This window comes from Ictalurus furcatus, chromosome 6, assembly GCF_023375685.1.
Source record: "Ictalurus furcatus strain D&B chromosome 6, Billie_1.0, whole genome shotgun sequence".
In the NCBI taxonomy this organism is placed as follows: domain Eukaryota; kingdom Metazoa; phylum Chordata; class Actinopteri; order Siluriformes; family Ictaluridae; genus Ictalurus; species Ictalurus furcatus.
In genome coordinates this window covers 4,640,168-4,651,980 of record NC_071260.1, presented here as the reverse complement: position 1 = coordinate 4,651,980, position 11,813 = coordinate 4,640,168, and the positions used below count along the sequence as shown (strand labels likewise).

General features: G+C 41.9%; 1 protein-coding gene across 1 annotated transcript in view; it reads left to right on the top strand.

Moving 5' to 3' along the window:
* Nucleotides 1-5,461: 5,461 nt before the first annotated feature.
* The window catches only part of cwc22 (CWC22 spliceosome associated protein homolog), a 43,957-nt gene continuing 37,605 nt past the window's right edge, over nucleotides 5,462-11,813 (top strand). Inside the window, exons 1-2 of the mRNA XM_053626268.1 lie at nucleotides 5,462-5,564; nucleotides 9,114-9,216. Coding sequence (XP_053482243.1) covers nucleotides 5,511-5,564; nucleotides 9,114-9,216 — 157 coding nt within the window. The 5' untranslated portion in view covers nucleotides 5,462-5,510. The remainder of the gene's footprint in view (nucleotides 5,565-9,113; nucleotides 9,217-11,813) is intronic.

The following is an 11,813-nucleotide window of genomic DNA, read 5'->3' as shown; positions in this document are numbered from 1 at the left end:
TGGTGATGCAGGACTCTCTTAGTGGTGACTCTATTCCTCATTAATTCCTTCACCTGTTCTTGTTCCTTCACCTGTTGTTGTCTTGGGATTTAGCTGAACCTTTCAGACTGTAGTTCATTCATCCCTGGGAGTTCATTTGTGCCTAATTCCTGAACAATGAAGTGTCACAGGACCACCACTGAGCAGACATCATTCAGAAGATCATTCTCAGTACTAACGTAATGTGACTATTGGGCTAAGAATACTTTGCAACCAAAAATCTCCATCCATCAGCGTGTTTTGGCAGGAAACTGACCCGGCTGAAGGCTAGAGAATGGTGAACAGACACTACGTATAGAAAAAACATATAAACAATGTAAGATGACTGTGTAAATACACAAACATATGATTGAAAACAAGATGAATAATAATAAGGTATGTCATGTGGATGTAGACAAAATAGAGCTGGTATAAGAGCTGAAATTAATTTAATTTAATTTAATTTACTTCTCATCCATGTTTCTATTTTGGGTTATAAAGATAAAGTAGACACACTGTGGATGTTTCTATGAATCAGTAGATGGCAGTGTTGTCTTACAAAAGTGGGTCATAATCGTTTGTTTCCTTCCGCTGCTTCCTTTCTTCAGAGATTCTGGGTGATGCAATGATGATGTCATGACTGCGTTAAAGTGCAAGGTTATGTGGGATTATAAATAACACACAGTAACGGCATTAATTATTCACCTTTTACCTCTCACCTTTGGCTGGTGGTGATTGCATAATAAGAGCTCGTGTTATTTAATGCATATTTTCCCCCTAACAATTACAATAGGTTTACAGCACCTATGGTGATTGGACCCCTAAAAATCCTAGCAAAAACAATAGGGTTCCAAGCACATAGTGCTTGGCCCCCTAATAATTATTATTAATAAAACAGTTACATTACATTTATGGCATTTGGCAGACGCCGTTATCTAGAGCGACTTACACTTATCTCATTTAGACAACTGAGCAACTGAAGGTTAAGGGTCTTGCTCAAGGGCCAAGCAGTGACAGCGTCATGGGGCTGGGATTTGAACTCATAACCTTCTGATCAGACGTCCAACACCTTAACCACTGATCTACCACTTCCCCTGGTTAATGGTAATACGCAATAAAATCTCAAATGACGATGTATCTCCATTCTACATTTCCATCTATACACCCCCCCCCCCAAAAAAAAAAATTGGATGTTAAAAATAAAATATGAGCGTATCCTGCAGCAAGGTATAATAACGAAAATCTAAAATATCACACAAAATCACCAACAGAAAGAAGGTAAGGCTTTGCCATGACTCTCTAGTCTAGAACTCTAGGCCTGGTTTGAAAAAGACTGAATATGACATCTGGCAGATTTATAACATCTGTGAAGAAAAATGAAATTGTGCGTGAGATGAATATTACAACTGAGAGGATCTGAAAATGGTTCAGGGGATATGAAAGCGGTTAGAGGTATAAAGGCAAAAGTAGGACTTACACGTTACTCACTGAGTGGAGTTTCCACATGGGTTTCCAAAATTGCCCCGAGGTGTGAATGTGTGTAAATGTATGTGTGTGTGCGCATGGCGCCCTGGGAAGAACTGACGTCCCATCCAGGGTGCATTCCCACATCATTCCACCTCACGCTCGGCGTTCCTAAGACAGAATCCGGATTCACAGCGACCTCAACCAGGAGAAAGCACTTACTGAAGATGAATAAACGAATGAATGGGAGATGCAGAGGTTTGAATCGATATCATTGTGTTTGTTTTCAGAAATGAACATCTTAACATATGCTATTTGAACAGTTCAGCATGGTAACAATTTGCATGATTCATACCAAAAGCTAAGCTTAAGGCCAAGTTATGGTCAAGGCTAGCTTGCTGGAAATGATATGTATTTCTCATGAGATCTGGTTGGAGTTGACGTAATAATGTCTTGGTAAAAATCCTGTTTCTTTGTCTTTCGAATGACGCCTCGGGCGCACGGTGGCTTAGTGGTTAGCCCGTTTGCCTCACACCTCCAGGGTCCGGGGTTCGAGTCCCACCGTGGCCGTGTGTGTGTGTGTGTGCAGAGTTTGCATGTTCTCCCTGTGCTGCGGGGGTTTCCTCCGGGTACTCCGGTTTCCTCCCCCAGTCCAAAAACATGCATGGTAGGCTGATTGGCATGTCTAAAGTGTCTGTAGTGTATGAATGGGTGTGTGATTGTGCCCTGCGATGGATTGGCACCCTGTCCAGGGTGTACCCCGCCTTGTGCCTGATGTTCCCTGGGATAGGCTCCAGGTTCCCCGTGACCCTGAAAAGGAGTAAGCGGTAGAAGATGGGTGGATGGATGAATGACATCTCAGAAGCATGCAAACAACTTTTCTCTTTAACTGTAAGTATCTATCTAGTTGTTATAATTTGTAAATGAAAAATGAGTTCTTTTGCCAGCTAGCTATCTATCAACATTCACACACAGGACATGGCAAATAAAACTTATAAATCTTACAGTATAAGAGTTAAAGTCCTCTATATTCTTATATCTTTATCTGTAAATTAACATTTGCCTGTGTTTAGCTTGGTAACATGTCTATCAGCTGTGCTTTGTGTGTACTGTTTAATCAAATCAATTCCCTCTACACAATCATGTCTATAAAAGATGGCATGCTTTTTATTCCAGCAGCTGACATGTAAACATCTGATCTTCCACATCACATACTGAAGCATCATCTGCACACTGGCTGTGTGTGTGTGTGTGTGTGTGTGTGTGTGTGAAACCAGATCAGAAGTAGGTGTGTGTGGTGTGTTTGCTTCTCAATGAGCCCAAGCTGTTGATGACTCATTGTGGAGGCAATGTGTTTGTGTTAATCAACTGGCTTTTAGAAATGTGCTTCAGTTCTGTTTTTAATTTCAGCAAAGTGCAAGAGAAAATAAAGATACATTTCAGGAATGTGACAGTGTAAAGGCCAATATTTTTGCCCACTAAAAGCTTTTTTGCTCTTAATAACTCCCTCTGTTTATGGAAGTGCAAAGTAAATAGACAAAAAACTAAACAAACAGACATACAGTGGGGGAAATAAGTATTGAACACGTCAACATTCTTTTCAGTAAATATATTTCCAATGAGGCTATGCACATGAAATTTTCACCAACATCAGTATTAACTCAAGAAATCCGGAAATATAGAGAATTCACAACATTAAAGTCCATAAATAAAGTTATGTGTAATAAAGTGGAATGACACAGGAAAAACGTATTGAATACGCTAAGAAAAAGCAGTTCTCCAAGACAAGGTAAGGCAAGGAACCACTGAAATCCATAAGCAATTATACCCTCTATCTGTGCAAATGAATATCACCTGGGTTAGTAAATTGATGGTCTATAAAAAAGGCTTTTTGTTACAAAGGTGTAACACAAGAAACATCTCATGATGGGTAAAAGCAAAGAGCTCTCCCAAAACCTTCACAACCTTATTGTTGCAAAACATATTGATGGGATCGGATACAGACGTATTTCAAAACTTCTGAATCCTCCAGTAAGCACCATCGGGGCCATTATCCGCAAGTGGAAGCAACATCACTCCGTCATCAACCGGCCACGCACAGGAGCTCCTCACAAGATTTCTGAGCAGGGAGTCAGAAGAATAGTCAGAAGTGTAGCCTAAGAGCCAAGGATGAATCAGAAAGAGCTCCAGAAACACTTGGAGGCAGCAGGTGCCATCGTCACAGAGAAAACAATAGGCAATGCACTCCACTGCTCACACTCACCTGCAAGACTCCATTACTAAAGAAAAGGCATTGTGAAGCTCTTTTAAAGTTTGCTACAACTCATTTGGACAAGACAAGCCTATGAAATACTGGGAGAGTGTAATCTTGTCAGATGAGAGCAAAATTTAACTTTTTTGGCTGTCATACTACACACCATGATTGGAGAAGAAATGGCACTGCACATCACCCTTAAAACTCTATTCCCACCGTGAAGTTTGGAGCTGGAAGCATCATGGTGTGGGGCTGTTTTTCATCACATGGTACTGGCAGAGTTCATATAATTGAAGGAACGATGAATGGAGCCCTTTACTGGAAGATTCTTGAGAAGAATCTGCTGCCATCCACCAGGATGATGAAGATGAGACGTGGGTGGACTTCCAGCAGGACAACGATCCAACGCATACAGCAAAGGAAACTCTCAATTGGTTTCAGAGAAAATAAAATCAAGGTGTTAGAACGGTCAATCACCTGACTCGAATCCAATTCAACAAGATTTAAAGACAATATGTTCAGAAGAATGGACCAAAATCACACCTGAATACTGCGGTCCGTTACTTTCTTCATACAGGAAGCGTCTTGTAGCTGTAATTACAAACAAAGGCTTCTCCACTAAGTATTAAATACATTTCAGTTCATGTGTTCAATACTTTTTTCCTGTATCATTCCACTTTATTACACATAACTTCATTTATAGACTTTAATGTTTGGATTTCTTTATATGTGCGGTTTTCTTGAGTTAATACCAATGTCTGGTGAAAATTTCATCTAAATAACCTCATTGGAAATATGTTCACTGGAAAGTGTTGACGTGTTCAATACTTATTTTCCCAACTGTACGTCTAGTGGATACCATTAAGGACCAATAATGGTAATAGTAATAGTTTTAATGGTTAGCTGATGGCTTATATTTGTAGTGGAAACCATTATAATTTATGTGATGGTTTCTATTGTTTAGTTTTCAACAAGGAAGACTTCAGTTTTTTGGGTTTTTTTAAAAGTTAAGTTTAAAGTTGAACCTCAATTCAGTTCAAGTCAATCTGCCAAGATGTTCAGAGTTTTAAGTTTGCTTCTTTAATTTTGCTAGGCTAATGTAGGAGTTGGAGAACATTATAGGCTCCAGATTATCATCACACACTCGATGAGTAGTTCAGTTTCTCAAGTTTTCTCATGTGGTTTCGGTTTTATCCTGGCACACATAAAAATTACACTAAAGAACATAACAAAGCTAAAAAAAAAAAAAAAAAATCATAATAATTCAAAACTGTGATCATTTTCCATCTTAGCATGTAGTTTGCTGTCCTTCATTATGAGATGTGGCCCAAACACTGACCGCAGAATTGCACATTAGAATTGATTCAGTTTAAAGCAATTTGTCTTTTCATTCAAAGTAATTCTGCTTTTTTTTTTTTACATTTATTTATTTTTGTTTTAATAAACTGCAGCTTGTGTTACTGAATTGTGTTGCTGAGGCTTTTATTTACCTGAAGGTGTGTTGATTTAAGCATGCTAATCTTAACTGGTATGATGCTAAACTGGTAATAAAGTACAAAACTAACAAAATAATAAATCCTTGCAAACCAAACATTTCTAATATGACTGCATTTGGAAATGTAATGTAATGAAGTTTTTATGTATTGTGTACATTTTAGTATTTCTGACTAAACGGTTCCTAGCCTTGAAAGAAAACGCGTTTCGTATTTTTTTTTAAAGGTACCTCGCAGGCTCCCGTAGAATCACTTCCGGTAGAGAAGAGAGATAGGAAAACATGGCGGCGGAACACGAAGCGGTGATGGATTTGAGTTCGCCTTCAAAAGATGAGGTACGAAGCTCGGGTATTGTCTTGATTGTGTCGTATAAATACGGTTTTAATAGCGTGTAGTGGTGTTGGATTTAAATTCCGATTGGTTAAAGTGTTGTTATGGGCCTTGGCTAGTTAGCATTGAGCTAACACGCACGCACATTGAGCGCGGTGCTTTGGATAATGGCGCCTTAGAAAGATCATCACTTGTTGTTATGTAAAGTTTGAAATGCTGAGATTGAACTCTTTTATTTTTGTTTTAGGATAAATCTAGTACATTGAGGGTTTTTGTTATAGATAGTTGATGTTATAAAGGTGTATGAGTGCGATGATTCGCTTAGCAATTAGCAGTGAGTTTCAACAACACAACCTGATAGATATCCGAGTCTGTCCCAGTGCTTTGATTGATTTCCCTGGGATTATTTTGTACCTGAATCTGGGTTTGAGACCGTTTTCATGTGGTGTTGATCAGTGCTGACTTAACGTGCTTATATATAGGAATAAATGAATATAATATAATATAGAAGTTTCCCTAGATACAGTAGGTGTCCTACACAGGGTATGAAATCTGCATACTATGTAGTGCTCTGTTGTCCAGTAGGTGTCGCAGTGAGTAATAACCCTGTCTCTGTCAGACTGCAGTGTGGTCAGGTCTTTTCAGGGGAAAGTAGCTAAAGCGCCATAAAAAAAAAAGTCGCTCATCGACGTCATAGGATATTTTTGCATATTAATTTAGTCCTCGTGATCATTGGGATGGTCAAATTACAGATTCGGGTACAGGTTTTCACCTGGAACAGAATAGAATTTAGTTTTATCTGAGTAGAAAGTAATAGTTTAGATCTTTATTTCTTAAAGAAAGAAGTCTTCTTTGGTCACGGCACCACGATTTAAAATTTGACACTTTCACAAAATACTAAACTTTCTGCCTACAACTTTTATTTTTTGTAAATATCTCCAAAAGGAGAGTTTAAAGAATGAAGATGTGCAACGGTGGGACACACACTGGTGATCTGTGACTGGTCGTTGGGAGTAATGATGACGAGCGATTGGGAGTAATGGTTATAAATGGTGATTGGGAGTAATGGTGACGAGCGGATTGGGAGTAATGGTGACGAGCAGGTTGGGAGTAATGGTTATAAATGGTGATTGGGAGTAATGGTTATTAATGGTGATTGGGAGTAATGGTGACGAGCGGGTTGGGAGTAATGGTGACGAGCGGATTGGGAGTAATGGTGACGAGCAGGTTGGGAGTAATGGTTATAAATGGTGATTGGGAGTAATGGTTATTAATGGTGATTGGGAGTAATGGTGACGAGCGGGTTGGGAGTAATGGTGACGAGCGGGTTGGGAGTAATGGTGACGAGCGGGTTGGGAGTAAAGGTGACGAGCGGATTGGGAGTAATGGTTATAAATGGTGATTGGGAGTAATGGTGACGAGCGGGTTGGGAGTAATGGTTATAAATGGTGATTGGGAGTAATGGTGACGAGCGGGTTGGGAGTAATGGTGACGAGCAGGTTGGGAGTAATGGTTATAAATGGTGATTGGGAGTAATGGTGACAAGCGGATTGGGAGTAATGGTGACGAGCGGGTTGGGAGTAATGGTTAAAAATGGTGATTGGGAGTAATGGTGACGAGCGGGTTGGGAGTAATGGTTATAAATGGTGATTGGGAGTAATGGTGACGAGCGGGTTGGGAGTAATGGTGACGAGCGGGTTGGGAGTAATGGTTATAAATGGTGATTGGGAGTAATGGTGACGAGCGGGTTGGGAGTAATGGTGACGAGCGGGTTGGGAGTAATGGTTATAAATGGTGATTGGGAGTAATGGTGACGAGCGGGTTGGGAGTAATGGTGACGAGCGGGTTGGGAGTAATGGTGACGAGCGGGTTGGGAGTAATGGTTATAAATGGTGATTGGAAGTAATGGTGACGAGCGGGTTGGGAGTAATGGTTATAAATGGTGATTGGAAGTAATGGTGACGAGCGGGTTGGGAGTAATGGTTATAAATGGTGATTGGGAGTAATGGTGACGAGCGGGTTGGGAGTAATGGTGACGAGCGGGTTGGGAGTAATGGTGACGAGCGGGTTGGGAGTAATGGTTATAAATGGTGATTGGGAGTAATGGTGACGAGCGGGTTGGGAGTAATGGTGACAAGCGGGTTGGGAGTAATGGTTATAAATGGTGATTGGGAGTAATGGTGACGAGCGGGTTGGGAGTAATGGTTATAAATGGTGATTGGGAGTAATGGTGACGAGCGGGTTGGGAGTAATGGTGACGAGCGGGTTGGGAGTAATGGTGACGAGCGGGTTGGGAGTAATGGTTATAAATGGTGATTGGGAGTAATGGTGACGAGCGGGTTGGGAGTAATGGTGACGAGCGGGTTGGGAGTAATGGTTATAAATGGCGATTGGGAGTAATGGTGACGAGCGGGTTGGGAGTAATGGTGACGAGCGGGTTGGGAGTAATGGTTATAAATGGCGATTGGGAGTAATGGTGACGAGCGGGTTGGGAGTAATGGTGACGAGCGGTTTGGGAGTAATGGTTATAAATGGCGATTGGGAGTAATGGTGACGAGCGGGTTGGGAGTAATGGTGACGAGCGGGTTGGGAGTAATGGTGACGAGCGGGTTGGGAGTAATGGTTATAAATGGTGATTGGGAGTAATGGTGACGAGCGGGTTGGGAGTAATGGTGACGAGCGGTTTGGGAGTAATGGTTATAAATGGCGATTGGGAGTAATGGTGACGAGCGGGTTGGGAGTAATGGTGACGAGCGGGTTGGGAGTAATGGTGACGAGCGGGTTGGGAGTAATGGTTATAAATGGTGATTGGGAGTAATGGTGACGAGCGGGTTGGGAGTAATGGTGACGAGCGGTTTGGGAGTAATGGTTATAAATGGTGATTGGGAGTAATGGTGACGAGCGGGTTGGGAGTAATGGGGATAAATGGTGATTGGGAGTAATGGGGCATAATGGTGATGGGTGTTTGGGAGTAATGGGGATAAATGGTGACTGGGAGTAATGGGGCATAATGGTGATGGGTGTTTGGGAGTAATGGGGATAAATGGTGACTGGGAGTAATGGGGCATAATGGTGATGGGTGTTTGGGAGTAATGGGGATAAATGGTGACTGGGAGTAATGGGGCATAATGGTGATGGGTGTTTGGGAGTAATGGGGATAAATGGTGATTGGGAGTAATGGGGCATAATGGTGATGGGTGTTTGGGATTAATGGTGAGTGATTTGGATTGACTCGAGTGAACCTGCTCTCTGTACTCATCTATCACAGCTGTGATGTGCTCTGGAGAGCCTTATTGGGTCTCTAACATCTATTCAAAAACTCACTAAAAAGTTACCAAATCTAGCGACAGAGTCTGTAACTTGTCAGCACTGGTCACAGTGATCTTACGCTGGGTCCTGGTATACTGCGGTCCTGACCCGGCAAACTCTTTCAGCAGACTGAACCGAGCACGTCAAAAATACTGTCGCAGAACTGACCGTACCTTGTTTCTTTATACCTTTCATGCTTTTCATTCTGTTCCTGTCCGTCATTTTCATGCTCTCTCTTACTCCAGCGTTCCAGTCCAGGAGGAGCGCGTGATCCTGAGAAGACGACGAGGAGCTCCAGTTCTTCAGATGACAGCGACAGCGATGGAGACGAGCACATGGGAAGGAGGGGTAAGATGACCACTCCAACTGCAACTCATAATCTGAACAAAACCCTGAAACATATGTGGGAATTGAAAAAGCGCGTCACTGCAGTGTTATCCGTCAGAGACGAATGTTTCTTACTCGCTCTTATTTCTGCACGCATCTTTGATATTTGAAGTTTCTCACACACGTGATCCCTTCCCAGGAAATTTTACTAGGTCTTAATTCGGTCCTCCTGAGGTTTCCGCTCTGTCCCGCATTCACATTTAAACTCCTCTGAATTACTTACTGTTCGTATTAATGTAAAAACTGGCACACTTGCTGACATTGATCAGATAATCTGTCACAGCAGGATCATATAGTCAGGTGATTCGGGTCAATCAAATGAGACACCAAATGATTCAGCACACATTTCCTTACAACGCTGTGTCTTTTCCGCACTCGATTTTTATTCGGTTTCAACTGGACAAGTTCAGAATAGCTTGGGTGAGTGGATATTTATCTTGCTTCTGTCACTCAGTGAAGCTCTCAGATGCGAAATGAATTTAAGGCGAATCGGTTTCAGCGCGACTCCCAAATCGACTCCCAACGAATCTCATTGTAGGTTAATCGGCCTGAGAACGGCACGGGAAGGATCGTTAAATACGACCGTAGATGTGTGATACAGCTAGAGAACTGGATAAGCTAGGCCGACTCGATTAATAACCGTGGTTCGGATTTCGCTTTCACAGTTTCTCGTGTTCCAACAAACGATTACAAATCAGTACGTACAGGATTTCGCCGTGGTTTACGTGATCGTTCCGGCCAAAAATGCTTGCTTTTGCTGCGGGTTTTTTCTCAAAATCTACGACGTAATTTACGGAGATTTTTGTGGAAAACTACTTGAATCTGCGAAATTTCACAGCGGTGTTTGTTGGTAAATGAGACCTTTTCATCTGTACTCATGTTCGACGCACCTGAATCAAAGAGGGCTTCGGCCGAGCGCACGTCGTGACGTCACGTGACTCGTCTTGGCCCAGATCTTCTGTAGTATTTTAAAAATCGCAAGTTCCTCCGAATATTCCTCTGAATCGCAAAATCCTGGAAGAACTGACAAAGTGAGATATTACTCTCGTGGAAACGTTATGAGGCCAGCTGCGTAGTGTAAAGAGGTCCTACACGTGAGGTATTCTGTTTTAACATACTTGGCTGCTTGAAACCAGCGTTTTTATCCGACGTGAAGTGACGTAGCATGCTTTACAACACCATACGACTGATCCGTAACGGAATTCATTGCAAGGTATTTTTCGTTCTCGATCTAATTTTACGTTTGTTTGTTTTTTCCTGTTCGGTTTGTTGTTGACGTCCAGATTTAAAATACAAAATGTCCTACTAATATTTTGCTTTTTAATATTGTACTTCTTGGATATTTTGGAGTTGTGCTTTGGACTCCCACTCCATCCAGATTTACAAATCCTCACCATAATAAAAAACATTAGTACTGGTATTCAATTCAACTCTATTCGATTTTATTTGTACAGCACTTTTAATAATGGACGTTGTCTCAAAGCAGCTTTACAGAAATATATAAACACAGGATACAGATTTTAAGTGTGAATTTATCCCTATTGAGCGAGCCGGTGGTGAGGAAAAACTCCCTAAGATGATATGAGGAAGAAACCTTGAGAGGAACCAGACTCGGAAGGGGACCCGTCCTCATCCGGGTAACAACGGATCGTGTGAAAGTAAAGGAAAGTTCATTATGGTTATTATCGGCACTGGGATAAGTCTTGGTACTGGATGGAAAAGAAACTCGGTGGTGTCTGGGGCTGAGTGACGTGACGATTATAATATCGATATCATGGTACATTACAACGTTTTATTTATTGAGCCAGGCGTTAAATAACGTAGTAAAAGTGTCATCAAACAAGTTTACAAAAATCGAAATGCCACACCAGCAGGAAATCTCGTTGGGGAGCTCCTCCGTGTCGTGCGTCATAGAAACGCCTTTGAGAATCGTGATACGGTATATTTGCCTCATATGGCCCACCCTGTTGTGGCGTCTCCCGTCCCCTCGCTTCCACCGACCCTGATAATCCTCTGGAACGGTTCGCTCGGGCAAGGTAATAAAAATCAAAATGTCATCAGTGGTTTTACACTAGGCCTACTCTAAACCTCGTGATTTTACAATATAGCTCTTTAAATATCGGCTGTTTAGGGTGACATTAGGTCCGTCATCTATTAAACCTCCGTTTCATTGCTCATTATTCTCTCCCTCTCTCGCTCTCTCTCTCACACACACTTGATTTACAGCGAGTCTGTCCCAAAAGGGCAAGGAAGCCTATAAATAAAGGTTTAAATATGTTCTAAAGCAAACTAAGTGCCTTGGGTTTGTGCAGTGTGTGTGTGTGTGTGTTGGGTATTTCTTCCCAGCAGAAACATTTTGCTCTTTATCATTATTTCATGCGGCTCTCTGTGCTCCTCGGCTCCGAGTAACTGACCTTTCGCTGCTCCTCCAGCGACCTTCCGGCTGTTTCCGTCTCTAGACCGTCTTAACCAGCCTCCTGTGGAGCGTTCTCGCTTCCTCTGCAGAGCGCATCTTTAAATTCAACACACACACACACTTAAGGAAGGTGGGCGGTATT